At 41.0% G+C, this 27,059-nt stretch overlaps 1 protein-coding gene across 1 annotated transcript in view; it reads right to left on the bottom strand.

Moving 5' to 3' along the window:
- COL24A1 (collagen type XXIV alpha 1 chain) overlaps positions 1 to 27,059 on the bottom strand; it is a 979,161-nt gene that overhangs the window by 436,441 nt on the left and 515,661 nt on the right. Inside the window, exons 18-19 of the mRNA XM_078645481.1 lie at positions 19,789 to 19,842; positions 13,020 to 13,073 (exon numbers count right to left, since the gene is read on the bottom strand). Of these exons, the coding sequence (XP_078501607.1) occupies positions 13,020 to 13,073; positions 19,789 to 19,842 (108 nt within the window). The remainder of the gene's footprint in view (positions 1 to 13,019; positions 13,074 to 19,788; positions 19,843 to 27,059) is intronic.

Here is a 27,059-nt window from a genome sequence, read left to right as displayed (position 1 = left end):
GATGGTTGGAAAACTTTTAGCGTGGTCCACTAAGACATGACAAGAAACGGCCCTTATCATGGAGGTAATAGAACCTAAGATCAGTTTAGTAGATGCTGTGCTCAACACTAATAACAGCTTTATACTACTAAATATATGGTCAGCCAGGAAGTGCTACATGAATATTTTGAAGGGGTAGAACTTCTGAGGTTATCCAAAAGCTTAGTTGATCAGGTGCAACAGGATATACTACCAGCAGAGATTTTGGGAGTCTTAAAGTCTATTGCTGGAGCGAAAGCTAGTGGTGAAGACGGACTGCCTATTAAATTTTATAAAGTATTCACTATCGAGCTGATCCCCTTTTTGATGAAACTGTTTAACTATGTAAAGATTGGAGGTATTGTCCCCCCTGAGTTTAAGAGGGCGATTGTGGTTAGTTTTGTGAAAAAGGGAAAGGAACCCAAAAATGTTATTTCATATAGACAAATCAGTCTGTTGAAAGCTGACTACAAGATTTTGATGAAGATCTGGGCAAAGCGATTCACCCCACTAGCCCAGGAAGTGATTCATGGTGACTAGTAGGGGGTTGTTGATTCAAGCGCTTGGTTATTTTAGTATCAACAAGACGCCGGCTTTATTATGATGGTTGACGCAGACAAAGCGTTTGGTTTGGTTAATTGGGACGCCCTTTTCTATGGTCTAGGTAGGTTTGGTGTTCTGTCTCAAGTTATTACTATGCTTCGAAACATCTATCAGGGGGCTCAGGCTCAGTTGGTTTTAATGCAAACCAAGTAGGGTCAGTAGATATCAATCGAGGGACCAGACAAGGGGGTCCGCTTTTGTCCCTATTATTTACGTTCCTTATAGAACCTCTGGCTATTAAAATCCGAGCTAATATGGATATCCAAGCCCCGATTTAGGGTATGACAAAATTATAGCTGTTTGCTGATGACACTATTTTATATCTCAGACCCGAAAAGCAGAATTTAGACTGGACCTTAGCTGAATTTAGCCAATTTGAACTTATTGGGGACTATAAAAATAAACCAAAACAAAACTGAGATTTTAACGTTGAACACAGGTATGGATTTTCTCCTGGCAAATTTAAAACAGCAGGGTCTTAGATCAAATCCAGACGGTATCTGGGGATCTTTGTTAAAGGTCAATATGGGCAGCTATTTAAATTGAACTACACGGCAACAAGTAGAAACATTCAGAAATTATTGGAAAATTTGTCATGCCTTCTGTTAACCTTGATAGGTCGTGTTGCGCTTATTAAGATGTCTATACTTCCTCTTTTAATTGTTTTTTGTTTACTAACATACCTATTAAGATTAATGTCAGCTACTTTAAAGGGCTTGAATCCATGATCAGGCAATTTGTATGGAATAAGAAGGCTTCCAGAGTCAAACTCACAGTGTTACAACTGGATACGAATTTAGGCGGGTTGGTATTACCGCATATTCGAACATACTATGAGTCAGCGAGTTTGGATATAACAGCATGTTTATTGTCCAGTACAGGGCGATTAGATAATTTCTTTTTTGACAGGATGATACAAGAAGCTGGCTCGCAGACCCCAACATTTCTTAAAACTTCAAAACTCACCAAAAAACTAGATATAAAACTCTCCTGGAATTTTCTAGTAGACTACAGTTTTTTTTTTAAACACAGTGGCTTTTCTGGGCTTCACGTATTAAAGTTAAGTGAGTGTAAAAGTTTGGGTCTTCATATTCATTGAAGGCATCTTAAGATTTGGAAGGATTGCGGTTTGGAAGTATTGGGGCGTTTTATTATTCAGGAAAGAGTGATCTCTTGGCAAGAAGTGCAGATTAGATGTCTTGATCGCAACAAGCCGGTCTTTTTTGAATATTTACAAATTGTACATTTTATGAACAAATACAATCTTTTATCTTGTACCGTTTCAACTAACTGCGTTATTTACTGCAAATGTTAGAGGGGTGGGCAACTGGTACTAGCTGCTGCGCTCCCAAAACGGATTGCCATTGGTTGAGAAGTTTTTGGAGAGAGTAACCCAGGAGACTCAATGTTCTTTTCTAGTCGGGAGTGGCAGGCCTTATCCCAGTACGGCTTTAAGAGCCGTCAATTTTAGAAGAATGGTGTTCTTGTCCTGTTGGATGGCTTATTTTACCCCTAATGTGTGGAATAAAATCTATCCTGAGGTGGAGAATAGATGTTTTCGTTGTTTGACTGAAGGTGAAGGGGGATGGAGACACACATTCTTCACCTGCCCAAAACTAGGGGTGTATTGGGATAGGGTCTTTGTGGCCATAAGTCCAGCATTCCAGAAACCTTACGATCCAACAGCAGAGCAACAGCAGAGGCAGCCCTCTTTGGTATAACGAGCCAGGGGGCTTATCTGTCAAAATCAGAGGGGACATTTTTAGCTATCTCGACTCTTGTTGCTTGCTCCTTAGTTTTACAAAATTGGAGATTGGCAGAAGCGCCTTCATATGAGAAATGGTTAAACAAGATGAAGCGCACCAGAACCTTTAAAGAAGCTTATGCAAGGCGCGTGGGGGCAACTAAAAAGTTTACAGCGACCTGGAAATATTTAGCTGCTCTCGAAACTTAAGCCTGGTTGTTTGTGACACTTTAGGACTTTAGAAACCCAGAAGATTTTATTCTAGATAGCTATTTGTAAGATAGGGAAGGAACAAAAAATCTTAAACTAAATGTAAATGCATATGGGGAGAGCACTGCTGGTGTACCTACCCAGAAGCGTATTAATAATTAGTGCAATAGGTGCAGTGGCACCACGGCCCAAGTATGCGAAGGGCCAACTGCACTATAACTATGACTGAATTGTAAAACTCAAATGGGGTTAGAAATTGACATTTTCTTTGCTCTTAAGGGTGACTATGACACCTTTGCTAAGCCTCTGGCACTACACCTGCATCTTTTGAATGGTTTTGGATTTCTGATTCACTTGCAGGGTCACTGAATCTGTAAGGCCTAATCATTCCTATTGCTTCCTTTTGAAAATATTTTGTTGCTCAAGTGCTGATAGACTTAAAACGTGTACTTTTTCAAGATTGCATTGTGCCAATAATTCAATATATAGCCACTCAGTGTTCTTGTGCCTTCTAAATTGCAATAACACCTGTTTAATCTCTGTTATAATCCAGAATGTAAGCTTGTAATGGAGAGTAGATTCAGCCTGCTTTGCCTCAAGGAGTCCTGGCATGTTCCTGGTATTTTATGCACCACTGACCCTTGAAAGGGGTGGCAAAAGATGACATGAACAACTTACAAACATTTAATGCTAGTTACTCCGGCACTCATTTGCGGGGCCCGGGACTTATTTCTCCTCATCAGCCTTGGACACATTGCGAGGGAGAGAAATGCACAAAGGAGGAGGATAGCATAACGAGAGATAAAAGATAACTTGCAAGAGTGAATTAAAGAGACAAGTAGTGTAGGGTGGTGGAAGAAAAATGCATGATGTGGAATGAAAACAAGGAAGCCTAGGTATTCAGGAACCCTGATATTCAGCAGCACCAGTGGTGGTTGCAAAGAGAAACCTTGGGGTCCTGTACTTAAAAAAAAAAAAAAAAAATAAGTTATGCTCTTTTTCACTTTTTGCCCTTGTTTTCTAAATAACTCCTCTCAGCACTGGAACATAGAAAGAAAACCGCATGAAGAGCCAACAGTGATGCTGTTCAGAATCTGCAAATTTTGCTTCATGTAAATAACCTCTATCTAGACATCTGGTGCCTCAGCTGGCCCCAATCCGAACCTCTATTACAATGTCAATCAAATGTAAAGATATTTATGTCGGTTGGCTTACATCCAGAATGGTCTACCATAGATAGCCAATGCATGACATTTCTGTGTACAAGAGTAATTCCAGCTTTTAATATTTAGGGAGAACATTACCAACTAAGCTGGATCAGACGCACTGATGTACAGAGTAAGTTAAGCTGAAATTCTTCTGATAATTGCAGCACAAGGAGAAAATTTAAATTAGTCTCTGATTGTAAATTGTTGTACATGTGACTAATGCTAGATGGGAGGCATATAGGGCTTGACCATTACGGAAAAGTCAGCAGAGCTTAGCAATGGCTCCCATCAGAGGATGCTGAAACACCCATATGTGACCACATCTCATCCTTCACCAGTCCTGAATACAAAGATGCTTTTACAAAACCAGCAGTAGACGGCAAACATCTGCATTCTGAATGGTCTGGAAGGCAGTGGTATTGGCAACAAGAGGCCAGTTAGCACGGTTAACCACCTGGGTGCAAGACAGGAGCAATTGACATAATAAAGGGTAATCTTAGCATTTCTTTCTTTTGCTTTTTGATGCTTAAAGGGGCTGGCAGGAAGTGCTGCCATTGGTTCTCAGGGTCCTCCCTGACTTTCTGGCTCTAATTGGAGCAGTAGGAAAAAACAGTTTTGACCCTGACAGTGTGGATGACACCTCATCTAAAGAGAGAGTAAATAGGGAAGGATCAGAGCTCCCCTTGTAGGGGATGGTGGAGGCCGTCTTCCTTTAGGACACATGTAAATGTTTTCAATAAACTAGGAGAAGCTACAAAAGAAGAGGTGGATTTATAAAACAAATAAGAATGTAGAATATTCTATATTCACTGGCTCGTGCACAGAACCACTGGCACCTCACCACCATCTCCTCAGATACTCCTGGCACTGGTAAGAACACGTATCTAAAGATGATGACCCTGTCTGACTGCTGGAAAAAACAGAAGACCAAAGACTCCTGACACCTGCTTGTTCCCAGGGACTGAAGCAGCTCTCTAAGTATCAAAGGGGTAATCTCCTGTTTACCCACTCCACAGACACAAAAAGATGGACTCCTGACTCCAAGAGGTCCCAGCTAATCACAAAGAACTGGACTTTGGAGGAGTCCTGGTTGCAGAGAGGCATGGAGCCTAGAGGCCTGCCTTGAGGTCTTGAAATCTGCAGGGGCAGCAAGAAGGAACTTTCCCAGAAGCTGAAGAAAAGTGGAACTTACTACTTTTTTCCACCACTGGAGGACTGGAGATGGTGCAGAGGATTTCTCTGGGACAATGTACACTTGCTTGACAGGCAAGAAAACCATGTTGGTCCCACTCAGAGATCTTTGCCCTGCTGAACTGGTTCAGCATGATTTCTTTGTAAAAATATCCAACCATGTAAAGAGCTCTCACTGGCTACAACTTCTGGCCTTGTTCAGCTGGGGATTCTGAGAACCAAAAAAGTGACAGAGTTGGATTGTAATACTTTAGGCTGGGGCGAGGTGCAAAGTCTATCCCTGCCGTGAAATGACCTCAAAGTCAGCAAAATCTAGCTTTGTCCCATTTAGTTTCTGGCACCAAAACCAGCAGCTTCCGCAGGATCTTGACATTGACGTACCTGACTTTGACAGGCCATTGTTAATTTCAGCTGTGGACGTAACCCTACTGGATGACTCTGAGCTTCAAAGCGTAAGCTAGTTCCAAGATCAAAACTTTCACTGGTGTGACCCACTTGGTAAAACTGTCTTCTGCTCCATCCCTCTCAGCCTGGAGTCTCTCTGAGATCCTGGTCATCCAGAAACAGATATTTGACATTGCTGCTCTACTATTTCTAGGTGTTTTTGCTTGTAACTTCAAAAATCATATCTCAGGGTCGCCCTGTCTACTTTTGGTGTTTTCTTTTTTTCTGCATATCAACTTTTCTCTATTGTTCTAAATTAGTTTGGAATTGTTTTGTGTTGATTTCTTATCCATGACATGTGTGGTACAGGTTGACTGGAGAAATACCTTCTGCTTGTACCTCAGCTACCAGAGGTGGAGCAAGGTTTCACTGAACACTGTGTTGAGACCTAACCAGGGTGTGTTTTTAAGTTGGTAAAATTCCCCCTTTCCAAATCAACATCCCACTTTCCTTCAGACATGGATTGCAGAAGGGCAGGACAAATTTACAAGGGTCTCGGGTGACTGCTGTCTGACACACACTATGAGTAAGGGCATGTGTTGGTAGATCCATGTGGTACAGATTGAATTGACTCCTGTTACTCTTTTTCAGTCACTATTGCTCATTCCAGTTGATAATGCTGAAAACAAACAACAAAACCTGCACACACATAAGAATTACTAAGCTAATTTTTTCAAACCACTGCTGCTGCTCATTAAAGAGACACTCTCTGGAGACCTATTGGGCTCCCAGTGGAAAGGCCGGACTCTATTCATCATGTTTTAAAAATTGATGTTATGTATAGTTATATATACATTGTGTTGTACCACAATGAAAACAGTTTGTTTCCAAGATACTTCTACTGTATGGCACAGTAGAAAGGTTTTGGAATCAGCTAAAATCCCAAGACCTCATGTGGGGCTGCTCTCCTCACGCTTCTTATTAACTAGTCTGTGCTGCAGACAGACAGGAGCCACTGAGAGGAAACCACGTTAAGTCCAGGAATAAAACTCAGTCTGTGGTTGAAGAACTGACAGATGTTCCAGTCTCTTGGTATTTCTGTATTTATCAGTTTACATTTCTATGTTCCATTAGCCAAGAACCTGATAGCCTTAAGATGACAGAACAGTACATCTCCCAATTACTCTCTACACTTTACTGCCCGTTAACGTCCAACCTATCCTCACTTTACTGTGATCAAGCACTCTCACCATTCCCAGCTGTATATAGTGCAATACACTATTTTAAAAAATATATATGTTCCCAAGCAACTCGACATATGACAAGTCCATTTTCTAGCTAACTGTGTGTGAAATTAGTCGGTCAGTTGCCACTACTCAGGGCCCTGTGCGTACCTGGCTGATGTCCAATCATATCATCCTCCCAGACCTCTGGTGGAAGGAAGTGTATCTGGCACTGGTGCCTCTAAAAACAAAAACAGTGCTCTCCATGACGGCGGTTTGCTCTGCAGATCTACTCTCCAAGAACCTCATGTCCAAGGCAAGCTCATGTCAGTGTGCGGTTTGTGTAAGATGGATTCCCTAGCCGCCAACTGGGAAGCAACCAATCTGGCTCATGGCCAATGCTGGTGGATGTATGGGGGAATACACTGCTCACAATGAAATGATGTCAAGATCAGCCTAGCAAGACACATGATTTATCACACTTCAATCACATCTACATTTGTGTTTAATAAATAGCATGCTTAAGCATTCAGCTGCAAGGTCTGTCATTCATAACAAAGATACACTACAAAGAATCAATAAATAATGGAAACGCGGAATGTCTGTTGCGATTTAGGCGGTCCCCGTTTCTTAACATGGTTGGGTATCCATCTGGATAGAATATAAATATTTGATTAATTGCCCTACCGTCTTGCAGTGGTTCCAAAGAGGCTAAATCTCACTACAGAGCCAGGTAAAAGAGAGTTCCTAAATTTCATATAGTGTACTAATCAATGCATGCTGTGGTGGGTGCTACATTAAGCCATGCGTCAAGGTTTACCATCTATTACTTATGTGGTGGCAGGCTGCGTTTGGTTTGTTGAACTATTTAGCACTAGCGAAGGGACAGTGAAAGGTTTCTTTGCTCTTCCTTTCTAGTAACCTCGCCCCTTCTGTTCAGGGGCCTAGGATACCCTATGCATTTATTATAGAAAGCAAGGAAATAAAAGTTGAATAAAAGCAGACGTAATGTAATAAACATAACATAACATAACAAACATGCGTGTTTAGGATTCCAGTCAGTACACACAGATTATCACCATGACCAATCACAACTCTACATACTTCTAAGGAAGTATAATGCTGATTAGGACATGGTTAAGTTGAATGGGATCAGGAGAGACCGTCTGCTAACCTTTTTCCACTATGCATCACTGATCAAAGTGATGTCACAAGAGGAAATTTCAATCCGAAGTTCATTAAAGGCAACACAATTCGGTGTGACAAATGAGCAGCATAGTGGCTCGTGCGTGCCGCAGCTGGAGACCATTACCAGGCGCTTTTAGTAATATTTCCATACATGATGGATCCTTTAATCAGAATAGGAAAAGAAACTATGTTTAGAAGGATGTCCAGCAAATGAGATATGGCTCCCTGGGTAAAAGAGGTATGTTACCACCAGAGGTTCATAGATGATGCTGATTGGATAGAAGAAACACAAAAATCTCCCCCGCCACCCTTCTTGAAAGTCATCACTGCTCAATTACTTTCTGTGGCTATGTACGTATAAGCACGAGGCACAGTCTGAAATTCACCAGAGATCAGAACAGTAGGACAGGTGTATTATCAAAATTCAACTTTGAATTACTCTTTGTCTCTCTACCGTGCTACATGACCTACTCCTTAGGCACTGTAGCCTTTAATTCTTCAGGAATCACAGTGTCTGGCCATTTTGCAAAACGTGGCCGACGTGTTAAGACCTAAGCAGAGGTTCAAAATCACACCTACAACTCACTAGGGCTCTAGCTGAAGCAAGAGACCTTGGAGTCTTGAATGTCAGAGGTGAACTTGTGTATGCTTCTTTCAGCATACCTGTATATTTGACGTCCATGCAACATAATGTTCTCTTTCTCTGGTCATCAATGGATGATTAGTAAATGAACACTGCAATGTGCGCTCCCAGACCAGTGTTTAGTTTTAAGTAAGAGGAGATCGAGCCAGCCTCAATTGTAGTAGTTGTCCAGATATGGGCAAAGTGCTTCAACACAGCACTCTGATGAAGTGGGTGTGTGTGAATAACAAAAGCTGTGGAAAGCTAACACAACACCAGAGCATAGTAGGAGGAAAATCTAACAAATAATTAAAAAATTGTTGTAGATCCAATTAGGGTAAACATAAATGCGACAGTTCACAATACCACATTTCATTTTATAGCATGGACATTAAATATCTCCACATGTTTCTAGTCTAGGCAAGGATGAGACATGACATCAGTCTGATCTTTCATTTTCCCATGCTGTATGCCACAGTACCGAACTTTGAGGTTCGCCATCTCTTGTTGCTAAGTTGAATGTGGAGGCATTATACCAACCTCTGCTAACGAAAGCCTACTCTGTGTCTCGGCTCACGTGGAAGGCCCCCTAAGGTTATACTGAAGGCTCATGTGGCCCCTCCAGTGACATGGAGCCCTCAAAAGCAAGAGATAATTCAGGATATAGACGTCTCTTATTGGATTCCTCTCTGACTCCTTAATTTCACTTTTAGCTCCCAAAGATCTGCAGCGAGTTTTCAAAAGATAATGTTCTTGCTGGTTTACAACATCTATTGCACCCACCCAGTCAGACAATAGCTGGCAATTTACTTACAAATCTAAGGAGTCATTCAGACTCACGAAAGTAGAACGCTCTCATCTGTGTGCAATTCATGATTCAATCCTCACTTGCAGTGTTCTTGAGCACACTGCTCTTGGCACATTTTGACCTTCAGTTAGCCCCACTCATTCACCTAAACTTCCTGGTAAAAGAGCTCTTCTCCTCTTAGTTTACCGCTCAGCAGAGAGGACTTTTTCTAAGATGCACATCTGACAGCAATATACGTTTTCCAATTAATTTAAAAAAGATCAATTTAACTTATTGCTTCATCTAGACACCTAACTCCTAGAACAATGCCTATGTCATTTTAAAGGCAAGGATTTCTTACAGAGATTAACACCTGCAGGATACAACACATGCCCTCCCGCCGCCAACACTCTGAACCGCGAAATGTTACACTCAGTCCAACATGTCCCCCACCCTTGCCTCATTGAAGTCCTCCAAAATGACCCTTTCGTCACCTCCACCTACATCTCATGTCAAAGCCTCACCCTCTCACCTAATGCCTCAACAGATCATACAACAATGGAATTTACAGGGTCAGACAGGGACTGAAAATAGGCCCAAGAAACAAAATATAAGTGGCCCCATTAGTCAATCGATAGCAAAAGAAGTAGCCCATGCTTGTCATTCTTTTGCAATTTTTAACTTGTAGAAACACGCTGGTTTGCAAGTTATGTAAGTGTACATTAATTTGAGCTTGCTGCAGACAATGTTTGTTTGAATATCAGGGAAATCAACAGCAAAAATCGGCCCACCAGTCCACAAAACCGGCCCACAAACAACTGAAAAACGGCCCACACACAGTCCTTTCAGATCTGCCCATCGGCATTGCCTGGCTGCCCTATAGACCGGTCTGACACTGACTGGAATCCCATTGCCTATGAGGCCTGCAGGGTGAACGAGGGCGGCCAGACCCACGGCACCCACACATCCTGTCATTTGAAAAGAAACAGGCGCCAGCACTCATGTAGAGATTTACGAAATGTCTTTATTCCATCACCAGCAGTGATTCATTGTCTCTCTAAAATATATAACTTTCTTCTGTTTGGACCTCACGCACAGAATTCTGAAGGGCTGAAAATTGGTTGCTGAAATCTACAAATCACTTTAGACAGGATATTTTGGGGGAAATAATGTGTGCCTGAGGTACTCTGATAAATCGGTTTCTTGGGCACAGAACTAAATACCCAGAAACCAAGACAATATTTAGAAAGGTTAGAATAAAATCAGGCGCACGTTGTAAATACACATGCTTTGAGTATTGTCCACTGTGTAGCGACTCATTAGGGTGGATGTGTTCTCCTGGAGTTATTTTAATTGTACTGCTCCCAAAAATGATTTACACATGCGCTGCAGGCCATTAACAGCAATTAATATTAAAAAGGATTTTGGCCCCTGTCATCGTCTTAAGTTATTAACAGTAGTTCAGTGGAAGGGCATTTGGGTGCACATTCAATCTCATGCCATACACGCGTCTGATGTACACATCATGGCCAGCTTAACTTGTCACTGTTGAACAATCAGTAGAAGTAGAGGCTCACACTCACTAGCTTTATTTACTCCTCAATTTCTGTATGGCATTTAGTTCACAAATGGTAGTTTGCTCATTATTTTTCCACTGTTCACTTTTTACAGCATATGAAGCATAAATGGCAGGCAGCACAGAATGCAGATAATGCACAAATTATCTTCAAGCTTTTCCATTATTTCACCCATAACAATGTTCTTGATTTCTAGATAATATGCAACAAACACTTCACTATTGAATCAATCAACGACTGACAGCCTGATTCCTTAGGGCCTTGTTACTCGTTGCTCGATGTGTTGAGTCAGAAGCACTAAGAACTGGTCTGAAAATACTGTTTGCAGTTTGCAACCAGTATTTTTGCGACCAGTGTGGTAATGTGTGAACCGACCTATGCACTAATGGTCAGTCTGCAAATTTCGAATTCTTAGTGGGTCTCATGAGCACTAAGAATTGTAGCCATCACAGCAATAGTGGACTGCTGAGGTCAGAAGACCACCTTGTCTGTGACTGCTTTTAAATAAAGCAATTTTTATTTTTAGACATGAAACCAGTTTTTCTCAAAGGATAATGGGATGCGTTTGACCGAAGAACAAAAAAGTGTACGTTCATTTTTTAGGCATAGACATGGTTCCATGGAACCATACCTACGCCTAAAAAACTAAAACATTTGTTGGGGATACATTCACAAAGGTGAAGGGGCCCTCGGGAACCCCTGCAGTTTGTGATTGGCTTAACACTTCCTTTGAGGAAGTGGTACAAGATTAATTTTTGAGGGACCAGAATTCCATTTCAAAACATTAATACCAACAAATGTGATTCGGTAATTGGAAGGGATGCCGTAAACACACCCTTTCCAAATACCTAATCAATATTTAGCTGCTTGCCAAATTGCAATTTTGTTCTGTGCATTAGAAGAGGCCTTTTTGTGAACGTAAAAGGCCTGGTTCTGTGAATTGGACCCTTTGCAACCACAAAAAAAACTTTCTACTTCTGACCCCTAGTTCGGAAAAAAATGCAACTGGTAAATACTCGCATTACGGAGGGTGACAGTGACTGAGTGCGCCACTTACACATTAACCTTGATTTGCAGGCACTTGTGGTGAGGCTGTTATAATGTTTAAGAATAACCCATACATATGCTTACACAACTCTATGCATTTCAAAACAACTGTATAAGTAAATGAAGTATGCAAAAGAGAGGATCATCAGCTGAATGATTGGCTCTGCCATCCCTCGAGCTGATGAGACCCGCTATTCTTTTATTTTTGTTCTCCACCTAAACAATCACACATCTCTGCAATTGGAAACAAAACTGTACAGCCCTCAAGAAAATACATCTAGCTAATTCAGAAAGACTTCTCAAACTGAATGCAGCCAAAACATCAACGCTTACCCATTCACTAAAGTTATAACAAGCTTTACAAAACCCAATAGTTCTTGCCTGTGAAAGCTATTGACTTTGGGAATGTTTTTTGTTTCAAGTCATATGTCCACTGCAAATGAGCCTGCATCCACACTAGCCACAAGAGCATTTTTGTTTTTACAAATCTGATTCAAAGATGGCTACTGTAGGTGCCATCTTTGAATTAGATTGTTAAAAAAGACACTAACAGATGTCTGCTGTGTACGCAGGCACCATCTTGAAAGGGTCAAAACCATTTTAACATAGCCACCTGTCAAGAGTACGGGGGCCATAATTTAGATGGAGGGACAAGGGGACACTGGGTAGGGGCAGGAAAGGGAAGATAACTTAAAAAATAGGGACAGGCACAAAGAGAGTGGGAAAAGAGTATAAGCAAATAGAGAGGGAGACATAATCATCCCACATGTGCACTGCAATACAAGGCCTGGCATCAGCCATGGAAGAATACAACCAAATGTTCTGTTGGATTGAAATGATCCTTGGTGGGAAAAACACAAAAAGGGAGGAAAGGTATCAAATCAGAAACAGAAACTTGAAATAGAGCACAAAGCTACTCAATCACTTTGGCTGACCCAAACTCTAATCTAAGCACAAGTAATGCATTATAAACAATACGTCTCCACTTGTCTATAACTGAGTTCCAGAGAACATATCCTTTATTGCACATCTACGGCCAAAACCAAAACAGAATGAGGTTTACAATTCTAAAATGGTGTTTAAACCGATGTCATAAATCCGCAGATTAACCTCTTTCAAAAACGGAAATGATCAGATTGAACAATAAACAGATACAAATCAATTTCTCTCAATGTTTTCTCTTTATAGCACTGTCTATTTAAATTGCAGCTTCTTACCTCTGGCCCAGAAGGACCTGGTGGTCCCTGCATGCCAGAGTCTCCAATTTTTCCCTGAAAACAAAAAAGCACAAAAGTAGTCATAATACATTAAGTGATAGAAACAGAATTTATATAGCAAAGACAAAACTTATTCCGGGACAGATTCACAAAAATCTTTGTTTGGAGGTTTGAAGTTGAAATTAATATCTGCCTTTTTCATGGATACTGGTGACTAATGCTAACATCCCAAACCTTAAGAAAGGGAGAATATGGATGTGAACATAAAGCGAATGCACTGCATAAAGTGTACATAAATGGGATTAGAAAACCTGTAATCTTTACTTTTTATTTTTAAAGTACCAGTTTTCAGTCACAAATATTTACACCTCAAATTATACTGCTTTATTTATGCATTGGGGAAAAACTATACTGATAGGAGCATTCCCCACTGTCAACTCTACTAGTGGAAAATACATTGTTTACATTTCCAAGATATTTATACTTTGGACCAAACAATCTGTAAGAAAATAATTAACCTGTGATGGTCGTACTGTAGTTCTCTAAAAGTTTTACTTCTGGTCTCATAACACTCCAAGGTGAAATCCCGCTGTTATTCTAATGTAAAGAAATGACTGGCTAAAGATATCAGACAAAGGGTTCCATGGTATGTATATGCTGAAAAGTACTAATAGTGAGAGCTAGCACTGATAGTAGAGTGCTCTTTTCTCCCAAATTTTCCTGAATTACCACAATCTTGAAAGCATGATAAGCAGCCTAATATAAAAAGGGGAGCACCTGAGAGCACTCGTTCACTGGTAAAGGGAGAGATGCATCAGAGCAATGTCCAAAAGCCAATACAGAGACAGAAATGCTTACAAGCTGTTTTTAAATGTCTGCTCATTTAGGTATTATAGTTTCCAATGCAAAATGAACAACCTGATGGGATTATGTTGAAGCTCCAAATAGCTAAGAAATAGAGAGATGGCCAAAAAAGATGAAAATGTTTAGGATTGTACTGCTGAATATCGAGGCTATGAATAATGTGATTCAAGAATATCATGGACAAAATATCGAAGACCAAAATATTGAAAGGTAAATGCATATAGAGGAAGTATAGAATTACTATCCCTAATTGCACATCTACATAGCTTGAAGATATATAGCGTCAATGTTTAGGATTGTACTATGGGATATAGAGGCTATGAATAATATGGAACAAGACTATTTTGGACAAAATATCAAATGGTAAGTGCCTATAGAGGAAGTATAGATTTACAATTCCTAATCCCACATCCACATACTTTGAAGATGTATATCACCAAGGTACGCATATGTGGAGTTAAGCATAGAAAATCTATACTTACCTGTCGGATTTGATATTTTGTCCCCAATATTTGCCTCCCCCAATATTCTGGCTCTGATATTCAGGGTGCACACCAATGTTTAGCACCTAACTATGGATGTACATAGGGTTGCTTTGTCTTAAGTTCCAAAGACCGGTCCCTGCAAGATACCAGCTTATTGACCCTATTAACAATAGAGAATTTAGTATGCACACTGTTTAGGTATTTGAGATCAGTTTTCATCTCCTCAGAAAAATACCATGACATTTAAGTCATTTTTATTCTGAACTGATGTCGGACCAATGAGGCTTAGCTTACAGGATAAACGAAAACTTTTCAAATACTATTATTCGAGTATTATATATTGCACATGTAAGAGCAGAAAACCTCATTAACTGACCATTCGGTGGTACATTATACTGGGATAGAGATAATTTACAGTTTGGAATCCACCTAGTCAATTTCATCAATGCATCTAGCCAGGTGGTTTCTGTACCAAGAAAGAAGGCAATGAAGAGTCATTGATAGGTGCTCCACACTCACACATGACCACCTGGAAGGAGAAGGGAGACCTGTTAATGTAGGGTACCTTCTTCTCTTATGACTTATATGAAAACGGTATGAGTATATGTTTTAACACATCTCATAATGCATCTCATTTCTGGCCAGGAGCCTGGGGCTCTGGTGAATTCTTTCACTGAGAAGGCGGGAGGCCAAGAATGCTCTCCTTTCAAATGGGCTGAGATGACACCTGCATGGGCAGATAGAAAACACTCTTATTTAGTTTATTGTTTGGAATTATTAATGTATTTTTTCATTTTATAACTGTACTGCGGGTTGTCTCAAGACGGTAGTGTGGGTTGTGGTTCTTGGACGAGGCTCTACAGTACTTTCCATTCCCTTCCAAGACCCAATATGCCACTATTGCAGGATTTTCTAAGGAAAGATGGCAGCAGTGACACACTTACAAGCACGCTGCACCCCTCCTCCAACTGCCTAAAAGCAGGTACAAAACTAGCCGGAAGTCACCTGGAATGCTCCTTTAATCTAGTTCACAAAGTAGTCCAACTTCCTGCTCTAGCATTATCAATCACACTATACTGCTAGTCGAGTCGAGTCCTAATAGATATTTTTCAATCCAAGCAAACTTTGAGAAATGCAGTAAATGGCATTATTCCCATTACAAATATTTTAAAGGATTTCAAATAGAACGTTATTATAAACCTTTGCCAACATTTTGATGAGAAACTGGGTCAGAACTCAGTACTCGGTACATCCATTTATGACTCGCACTGTCTGCTACAACTTTGAGCAGGCAGCAATGCCTTGCTGTAGAAGTAAACAAATCTGTTGGACAGATTTTCTGGTGCGAGATGATAAGTAGAATTACACAGTTAAATGATTTCAAGTTCTGGACCACAGTCACATTTATCTCATGCAGTTCTATAGTTAGTGTGTCAGCCTATAAGAATAAACCCACATGTGCATGGTAGATTTCAGTGAGGTGCATTGCAGGAGCAACACACAACATCCACCAAGCAATCACCCGCGAGAGGCTGCCCTTTACAGCAGGAGCTTCAGCCAAAAACCACATTTCAAAAACAGGTTTAAATCGTTAATCGTTAACTTTCAGGAGAGTGCCAGCTCGGCGGTTGGCATGCTCATTTAATTAGGTCTGGCAGCATTAAAAGTGCATATTTGTATAACAACAAATGAATAGCTCAGCAGTCAAGTGCACGTGACGTGGCCAGCTACTGTGATCCTTGTGAAAGCTTCCTTGACTGGTCTGACGTCTGGCCAAGTTTATGCCTTGTGTTCTTTCAGGAGTGATTAATGCCCTGATGCTTACCTGCAACCTCACCTCAGAGTCCCATCACGTCCATTAGCTGTACCACACTGAAACAGACCCCTTACGTAATAATAAGAGCAGAGTGCAGAGAACGTGTCCCCTTCTTCCATGATCAGTTGTAATATTAAGTGACACAGAACCTAGTCTGTCAAAACTGGCCGATGGGTCGGTAGGGAGAGGAGCAAAAAAGGAGTTTGCGTAACAAATAATACTGTTCAGCAATTAGAGTATTATTTTTTCTGCCATCTTCATTGCCGTATATCTTTGAAGATGTTACAAGCAATAATCCGGATTGTGTCTACGAAAAGGCTTTCCTATTGAAATCAAAACTGAATGTATTAAGTAAAGAAGAGACTCATAATCAGGGCATCAGAGGAGGTGAGCTCAGCTCTTAAAAAGTTTGCAAGCATGCTACTACCCTTTCTCAACTGACAGTATGTGAGTAGGCAAGGAGTAGACCATTTAGCCACAATGCATATGTCTGAAAGGGAGATGCTTATCAAATTGACACAAGAAAATGTGGTAACCCTATATTACCTTTGGAAAATGGATGTGGTCCTTGGGCACGTAGGTATTTTGCTTGATCCATTGGCTCAAGGTGACCATAGACGGTTTAGAGCCCATATTCGATGTCCAGAATTTGGAAGAAAGTTGATTTCTAAATAACATAAGGAGGTACTTTTTATGTAAACATTTACCACCCTTTGCATATGCTGGAAGTGAGAAAGATTTTCCTCCTTGAGCTGCTCGGGTGAAACCAAGGATGGAAGTATCTGTGACTGATACAGTTGGTCCCTGTGTGTTGTTTGGTATTAAATAGATAGTTAAGTCATCCATTCCCTGTCCTTATTTCTTGCCAAGGGTCAGAGATATGGAATTGGGTGCAGGATTTCTTGAACACCCATATAACATTAATGGGGTTGCCAGGCCTGAACTGGGTGAACCTGTTAACCAGACTATTCTATGGGCTGTACGGTGAACATAGGCACCCTCACATTCTAGCTATTCATTGGAGGGGATTAACCTAGCTTCGATAGGGCGCAGTCAGCTGCTTATGGCCATGAAGTAGACAATGGTTGACATTAGTAGGAGCATGGGCCCTCGCGAACTGATATAACCAGAGATTATCGTGATTAAACTGCGTAGCATGCATGTTAACGCCATGCAAATGTTTACTGAATAAAGAGGCTTAGGTTTTATTAGACACATTCTGATTAGTTCTCATACAAAAGGGTATTTCACGGAGAATGGGGTACACCTGTCTGATGGGGGCACAGACATACAATATGCCATGGAAGCTGCAGATTGCAAATACTTTAGAGAAGCAAACAGGACAAGGAAGTGGGGTGGCCTGTGAATCAACGACAGGCACCTCATCAGCTTGGTGGAATTATGGACTGATCCAGAGCATTTTGGTGCAGACAAGAAGTCACCTAAGCAAGCCCAATGGGCCGCTTCATGCCAATCCTCTGGGGATCTTTACGGCAGGACAACGGTGTCCCATTAGTCCTAAGGGCAGCTGTATGCCTGAGCAACTGGGAGAAGGCCTAATATGCTTCGCCTCTGCACAGGAGTTCGAATTGGTCAAGAGTTAGGGTGAACCCAGTTAAAAGGTCTAGGAACCTGATTAAGAATACATCTTGTGATCATTGGTTAGTTTGAGAGGCACGTAGCTTTAGTCCTACCACCGCTGCCCACCCTTGAATTGTATGCCTCAGTTTAAATAAACCAGCAGCAATGTTTCTCCAACAACAAGGTGTGACCTCAGTTTGTTCTTTTGAGTTCCTTTGTGTAAGAGTGGTGGTGGTGATGTACACATCTGATAGGGATAACACATTTGGGCATGTACTTTGGGATGTTGGCGTTATGTATCTGACATGGGTCCAGAGGGAGATTACTCAATGGCACTTATGACAAGTGTCGGGTCTGAGTTATTTGTCAATGTGCCAGAATGGTAGAGTCACATAACATAGGTTTGAAACTCTTATTCTGGACAACAGTTGACATCTTCCTGCATAGGACACATGCGTCCACAGTTTCCAAGTGCGATACTTCAGTATCCAGCCTCCACAATTTTTGTATTGTTATTCCAAGCAACACAAATGGTAAGAAGGGCAAGAGAAAGGTTATATTCCTGTATTTCTGCCATTAAATGCAGGTGTGGATATTATGACATCCTGTACCAGAAAAGCAAATTACAAGGACAGTGGTGGCTTGCAATTTTTGTGAGTTTATGTGGATAAGGCAAAAAACAACAAAGAAACCAAAGGCCACTGAAACGAGAGAGTGTTCATTGCCTATGACAGAAGTTAACTGCTCCTGGTCTAGTAATGCAGAAGAAGGGCATTCTGGCTGCATAAAAACAGCCCAAACCATGCATGACCCATCCTCTGCCATACCTCTCGAAATATATCCACCCTGCGAAAAAGCCTGCGGACAGCTGGAAATACGTTTTCAACCGACCACACTGAGTAATAGCTCAACCATGCACCGCCCCAGCTTTCTGAATGGGGAGCAGGTTAGCTTCCACTCATTGACAAATCTGTCTGGAACGTGTGTCCCACTTGTGACACAGCCAGGTTGGAGAAACATACGTGCACATGTGTGTTTCGCCGAGCTCAGATGGCCTTCCAAACACCTATTAGCACTTATGAGTGCACTCTACTCCTCCCTGACATCCTAGGCCCGGCCCACCCTGCGCTTTTGTATTGGGGGCTCAGAGAGCATAAATAAAATGACAATAACATGGAGTTTTTATCACTTCATTTATTGTCTGCTGGCATGGGCTGTGGGGCTTCGCTCCTCTGCTATTACGGAGGAGCCGCGCTTGAGAAATGGGCTGGAGCAAATGTATTTTTTACATATGAACCACTGGGTGTCCAGACTATTTGTGGTGAGGATGCAGAGCCACTGAGAGAGCTTTTCAGTGGACCAGATTGTTGCCACCTAAAAGAGCCCTGCCCCTGATTCGTTCAGCTGGGCATTGTTCTAGGGACAAGCACTTCACCTGGAAAGACAAATGAAGTACCATTGGCAGCAGTTTTGAGGCATTTTGCCATCTTCCCTGACAGGGCACCGTGCAATAAATATACAAACACAATAAAAACTGACATTAACCATTAGGAAAGTGGATTTTGCACATTGGCTCTACAGACGATATTGGCATTACTAGAGAAATTGTGATGGAGGTATATTCCACATAAGGAAGGGGATTGGGCTGTCTTCTAAAAAGAATTTACAATACAAGTGGTTTGTTAAGATGCAACTCGACTTAGCTATAAAGTAAATAAAAAAGGAGTATTTCACATTAATTAGGGCGATCAATAGCAACAATTACTTACACTTACAGTTTGTCACCCAAAATAATTAAATTGTTAGCAAATATGCCAATATTCCTAAACGGCACTGTTCACAGCATAAATACAGAGAGAAAAGCCAGTTATGAAAACATGTATTCATCAACAGATTCAACTAAATATGTTCTTAAATAAGATTACATAGCTGTCACTTTTGTCCTGATAGTGTATAAAGCAAGTAGCTTAGAACAGCACACACGGATGCAACAAGGGCAAATACAGTAAAAAGTCAAACCTACAGGAGGCCCGGGTTTTCCTCTGATCCCTGGTGGTCCTGGCAAACCGGCAGCACCCTTAAAAAATGCAATTAAACATAGTTAAAAATAAGCAGTGAAAACATACAGGCATGTCACTGTTTAAAACGAGGCCTCTGATTTCAAAACAATTTCAAATGGCCTAAGGCGAGTGTTTACATTCGAGTAAATAATAATAATTCCCTTATTTAGAATCTTCTGCACCAGCAACTTACAAGTGCCATTAGTTATTCTTAAATAAGGAAAGATTTTTATTTGAACAAGAATTGACATGCTTCATGCTGTGGGTTACATATTACATTACATCAGAAGATAGCATTTTTTAGGTCACACACAGATGGATCTTATACGTAGAAGGACAATAGATAATTACCTAGGTTCTTTACTATTAATGTTTGGCTCAATTAAACAATAGCCTCCTAAATATAGCACTGATAGACGGACTACTTCGATTTATACGTTGATTTCTACATGCATTCACATTATCAGAATTATACCTTCCAATCAAAGAATCTCTGTAGTCTTTGCCAGTACTTAATTTGCACAAAAAATAAAAAATATATATATATACATATACTTATATTATAATAGCAATAAGTGTAGTAACCTTCAGCACCATTGCCGCTCAGACCTCCAACTACTTTGGCCCCTCGCCCATTAGCTGAATAGTGTGCCGGCTGGGTAAGCTGCATGCACATCGGGAAAGAGAGCAAAAGTCCTATTTTAATTTCCATTATGGATTATGGATAATAGGAGAAGGGCTGCCAATACACAGAAATGGTGAAGGGTGGCAGGATTGGGTGTCCTATCTTTATGCTCATTGGGAAAACAGAAAGAACTAATCTGCTTTCTCTCCGCTCAGATGAGGCTAGTCATTATGCTGGAGGTAGTAAAGAGTCCCATTCCTCTGACCCACTGGCAAAAAATAATCACTGGTCTTTGGCAACACTGCAGAAGAACTCTGTGGTTCCACACCTCTCAGTGCCGAGTACCAGGTGCTACAACAAACCCTACCACAGCCTGGGTTTTGGTGCTTTTGTTACTGCCATTTTGACAAATATTAGTTGTGAGCCCATGGAAAGTGAGAAGAGAGTTTATCACCACTGGCATAAGAGCTCTAGGGTAGACCATCTAGTTCTTATCTTAGTCCTAGCTCATCACATAGTGGCAGTACCTCCTGTTAGGGCTGCTTCTATAAAGTCATATTCTTCAATACTGATTTCTAGAACCATTTTTAGGAATTATTAGTTTGAAAAATGCTTCCACTCATGTTCATGATCTCTTTGGTTCAACACTATACCACATAATCCTGCCACGTACCAGTTTCGGGATTTTCTCCCTGAAATAAAGGTGTTGGTCTGGCTCTGACCGAGGAGTGGTTTGTATAGATCCACTGACAGGGCTAATCACCAAGAAACTGTTGTTATTGGCCATGTTCCATGTTCACTGCTTTGAGGTTCTCTACATGGTTTACGAAGTCCTGGCAATTTTGCCAAGGCAACATTTACAAAATGTATGGAGAAATGACCAGGTTCCAAAGACTCTGCTCTCTACTGTAGGCATCACTCTCAGTAGCACAACAGTAGTAGCCAGAAGAGCATTCGTTTTGGCAACATTTGGTATGTACAAACCTGCTAATTCATAGCAAATTAGCTTAAAAGCTGTCATCTAACTGGGCATAGATGCAACATAATTGTCAGTAACAAACTAATATTGCACTTACCTAACATACATTCTGAGAGAAGGCGAATTTCAAAAGTGCCTTCAACTTACTTTGGTTTTCATGTTGGATGATAGAAACATAAAATGATGTGAACTAATAAGAACCTTGCTCTTGAACCATGAAAGTATTGACAAAGATTTATCCTTTATTGGTATTCCTGTTAAGAGATTCCCCGAAATTATTGCCCTATCCAAGAAGCTGCTATAACAAACTGGCCTCTTCCGGCAGAACAATCATTTGAGGCAGCAGCCAACATCAAACTCTGCAGTGGCAGGACCAATAGAGACTGAAAAAGATCATAATTTACCCCAACATGTGTCAAGTATATTTCTAATTTGTGTCTGATGGGTAATATTGGGAAATTCCACATTGCATTATTTAGATAGTTTTGATGAAAAACATTTTCAGAGAATGCTGTTCACATATCTAATGATAAACCAGCCGCACCGGACTAGGAATAGTAGAGGGACTGATGATACAGTGCTCTGGATGTGGTTGGTAAGAAGAATGACCCATTTATGTGTGTAGTGCGCATGAATCAAATCGTCTATAAACCCGAGGTCACTATTAGGAAAGTCTAAGAAACAAGTGCCTATTATTGACTTCCATTTTACCGCTGAGTGGACAACTGTCACAATATCTGGCAGAATATAAAATATAGTGACCAGAATTAGCAATTTGCTTCAAAGCAGAGTCACAGTGTCCTCCTGAACAAGGTAAGAGAATGGTTCTTCATTTCATAGATCAAACTCTAAAGGAGGACGGGGAGAAATCATTGCCTAGTACTTAAAATCACCTTCATATGATGGTCATCTCAACCTCCTCCAAAGCTGGTCTGAAAGCACCATGCTAAAAGCGAAGGGCTCAAGAAGAAATAGGTACCGTGATCTTCTGTATGCAATGCAAGACTTAGGGATAGGGATTGGTAGCAACTGCTAGTGCTTTAAAGCTGCCTTCATCTTTGCGCCACCCTCCCCGCTTGTGATTACTGGCTTCCAGCCAATCACTCAATATTTCCCTCTATTGTGTAAAACCTTTTACAGGCTGGAAGTTTCATAATAAAAAAATTAAAATTGGAAATAGTGTGTGGGAAGTCAACGTTTATTACATTTTGAAACTACAAAGCCCTTTTAGAAGTAAAAGCCAAACAATGCACATTCATGATTATTTATTGGATTAGCACTATGCGGTGAAGTACATGGCAATATAACTGTAGGTGGCGCAATGTGGTTCATGCTGTTAGAAAAAGCAGTTCAAAATGACAGTACACCCCAGAAGCAATTGTCTGTGATTTGTATTTAATTGATCATTTTCTGAAGGTAATTTTTTTTACTGATTTCTTCTAACCAATTTACAGAGTAAAAATTAAATACTTTCTAACAACACAGCTAATACAGCTAAGGCGAATAACTGTTGACAGGCTTCATCCACAAAAGCACCTTCCTTTTGAGAGCATCTTGTGAGGTTCATTTAGACTTGCCTAACTGGTGAAAAAAAAATGCAGATTCGAAATCCGCTAAGACCGAGATGATGGCCGTGGCCACGAGTCTAGACATAGGTTTGGACAGGGTAAGCTAGGACCATTGCTTAAATATTCACATTGAGGCCATTTTAATGCATGAATGAATGCAAATGGATTATCATTGAGAGTTCTTCTAAAGGCATCCTGGTGCTGGGAATAAGTTCAAATTATAGCAATGGGTGCCACAGTCCCCTACTCACAACAGAAGTAGTGAAACAGATGCATTTAAGACATTTTTGGATTTAGAAAAGTCCAATTTAACTTGCATTATTTATCCCCTTTTTAAATCCAATAAAAGTAAAGTGCAAACAAAAAATGCTGAGATCATGCGGAAATCCCAAACTGGCCATGATCAGAGGTAATAAAGTTTTTAGTGGGAGGGGAGTCCATTAGTGAGGTAGATACATTGTTTGATATGATTTATAAAAACATTTTTTTAGGTGCTGGCTGTTGATGCTGATAATTATGGGATTGCTATACTACTCTTGTACACTACTTCCTACTCATAATTCCAGTGCCATGCCGCTTCGTCTGACAGCCTTACACTTATTATCTCTTAAGCTTAACTTGGCAGGTCTTTTCACCTATGCATTGTCACTTTTTCACTGTTCTTTCATCTTTCTCTTCCTTCCTTTCACCCTTTTCTGCCGTTCACTCTCTTGCCCTGGGTCATATTCTGATGATGGAAAAATAAGCCCTGGTCCTTTAAAATACTTGTCAGTGCCTACTACCCCTACCTGCAACCAATAGCCACATTAAGCACTGGGTAGATATGAGAATAAAGTTCGGGAGTTTACTGTAGGAATAGACAGAGCAGGTACAAATATCAGAAAGTAATTTGCCCTCCTCTACAGACATCTGTCAAACTAACTTACAGTCCATACAGGGCTGATGGTGCAGTGCTCACCTAAAGAAATCTATAATAACAGAATAGGGCAACCCAATATTCCCACAGAACTGGGTATAATCAATAACATAAACAAAAAGGTTCCTGAAGGAGTTATTTCAAATTATTTATCAACTGTTTATCAACGAATTTATATAATGACATAGGATATATACAGTCATATATCCTATTAATCAGCATAGGTCAACATCCATATGACAGTTCATGATTGGCAACATAAACAAAAAAACTGTAAGCTGTAAGCGAGCGGGGGTGCTGTGAGGTGTTTCATTCCCTAACAAATCCCGGTTTGGCATTCTTAACATGTCAGAAGATCACGATTAACAGTGAGGACCTGCCTCTCCTTAATACAAGAGTCAGGAGGACAGGACTATTGTGATTCATCAAGTATTCATGGTGCAACTCTTGTCCTGAGGATGGTCTCCTATAAATTGTGAAGCGTGAGACCGAAACGTCGACGATTCGACACTATTTTGCGAATATCATCAGACTATGTATTGTATAAATGTATATAGTTGGTAAATAATGTATATATGGCTGAAATTGTGTATACTGTCCATATAACTTGCAAAAGTGTCCATCATTACTGCTTATACGAAGAATCTAAGTAGCAGTTTTTTTGTTTATGTTGCCAATCATGAACTGTCATATGGATGTTGACCTATGCTGATTAATAGGATATATGACTGTATATATCCTATGTCATTATATAAATTTGTTGATCATATAAATACAATCTCCGGTGATTTATTGAATTATGTTCATTTTTATGACATCTCTACCAGTTGATAAATAATTTGAAATAACTCCTTCAGGAACCTAAAGAAATCAGCATCAGTTTGGTAGAGTACTACAGGACTGTATGGCATGCTGGATTCTGTGTGAAAAAGAGTATATGTGCCTTGATCAAAATCTTTAACCAGACCAACGCTGAAAGGAGATTACAGCGAAAAGCAGCTAGAATTCTGAAGTCTTTGGTGCGGGTGGGAGAGATGGGAGGGAATAGGATGCGGGCAAAACCTTTGGAATGAGGTATTGCCTCATACATAGGATGGAATGCTATGATCTCCAAAGATTGTTGGTGTTCTTAGAAGGAGACAGTTGTCCTGGCGCCAAGAGGCAACCCTCTATGAAAATGGACATCCAGGATATAATTTTGACTTACACAATCCAGTCTAACATTGTCAGTAGAATCTAAGAGACATTTATTTAAAGTGCAAATATATCAAATTTTACTTCGACACATTGCATTATGTTGGCAATAGTGAAACATAAAAACAGATGAAATATTATTCAGGTTGGATAATTGTAGCTGACTGCAGCTCACTATAAACGTAAGAGATGCTTCGGTTAATGGCTTCACCTGCCTCTACCCTCGACGTCATATGTGCACTGCTTTACTAATGAAAATTAACTTTTTTCTTCCCCATTATTTTCAAAAGCAATTCCCATTTTCCAGGAAGGAGAACAAGTACCCAAACAAACAGATTTTGAGTGGTCTGACCACTTTTTAGTGCCTTTCATAATAAATATTTCTGCTGGCAATATCCAAAAACGTACTAATTCTAAATATATGAGCCGTAAATGGTCTGCATTTTCCAAAGCTAAGTTCCACACTGCACTGACTAAAGGTGGCAGACCAGGAGGTGAGGATGCTGACACGGCGTCAGATAGACTAGAAGGCCGCATTAATAATGCCTTAGATGACATAGCCCCTCTCTGTCATAAAAATCCCGACAGCAGACCCCAGAAATCCGCCCCCTGGTTTAGCGATGAGCTTCGCCTAGCTAAATCGCAATACAAGCAGCTAGAAAGACAGTGGAGGGTAGCCTACCTCGATCAAGCTAAACAGAGGTACATAGACAAACGCAGAGAATATCATAGCCTCATCAGGCGTGCCAAAACAACTTACTTTTCAGGGAGGATAGGAGAAGCTAAAAACTCAACCAAGGAGTTATTTAAAATTTACAAAGAAATCTCTCTCTGCGGCTTATCTGTTGACCCGTCCTCGGTCTCTGAGGAATCCTGCAACCGTATTGCTGCTTTCTTTTCTGACAAAGTGGCTACCATCTATTCCACTTTTTCAGGGGGAAAGATAAAGGAAACAGATTTTAGAGAAAGCATACTGGAGGTTGTGGGGGTCAACAGGCTGGACTATTTTTCCACCCCTTCCCCTGACGGGCTCCAGCAGATATGCCGCTCCATTAAGTCAGGATCCCCCCGTGATCCGGCGTCACCTAAACTTCTTGGAGAGAGTATTGAGATTCTTGAACCTTATATTAGGGATGTTTTGGATGTTTCCTTTAGATCCAATACTGTACCTAAAAGTTGGAAGCAGGCGGTAGTCCTCCTTCTTAAAAAAAAACGAATCTTAGCTGGGACAGGCTGGACAATCTTCGTCCTATCTCACTCCTCCCCTACCTGGCCAAAGTGGCAGAAAAGGTGGTAAATCTTCAGCTTATGGCATTTGTTGAGCAAGCCAACCTGCTTCATCCTACTCAGTTTGGCTTCCGGTCCCGCCATTCCATTGAGTCTGCGTTGCTTATGGCCACTGAGACCATCAGGCAAGGGGTAGATGAGGGACACACTATGGCCCTCATTCTACTTGACCTAAGCGCAGTGTTTGACACTGTAGCACATTTCACCCTGCTACAGTGTCTTAACAAAGGTGGAGTCACAGGGTCAGCGCTGAGGTGGATACAATCATTCCTGACCGACAGGGGTTTTCAGGTCAGACAAGGAGATCATTACTCGCGTATGTTCTATCTTGATCAAGGGGTGCCTCAGGGTTCTGCCCTGAGCCCCACCCTATTTAACCTTTATGCTTCCCCGGTAGCCACCATTGTGGAAAGTTATGGTATCCAACTAGTGTCATATGCCGATGACCCACAACTGGTCATCTCACTGTCACGGGCACCTGATGTTGCAGCAGTCAGCTTCAGTGCTTGCATGCAGGAGCTTGCATCCTGGATGTCTGATAACTGCCTGAAGCTGAATGGGTCCAAAACTGAAGTGCTCGTGGTAGGGGGTGGTCCGGATGTGTGGTCCTCGGCATGGTGGCCTGCATGCCTGGGCTCCACTCCAGTGCCTTGTCAACAGGCGAA

Source organism: Lissotriton helveticus, chromosome 1_1 (genome assembly GCF_964261635.1).
Source record: "Lissotriton helveticus chromosome 1_1, aLisHel1.1, whole genome shotgun sequence".
In the NCBI taxonomy this organism is placed as follows: domain Eukaryota; kingdom Metazoa; phylum Chordata; class Amphibia; order Caudata; family Salamandridae; genus Lissotriton; species Lissotriton helveticus.
This window is presented reverse-complemented; position numbering and strand designations above follow the sequence as displayed.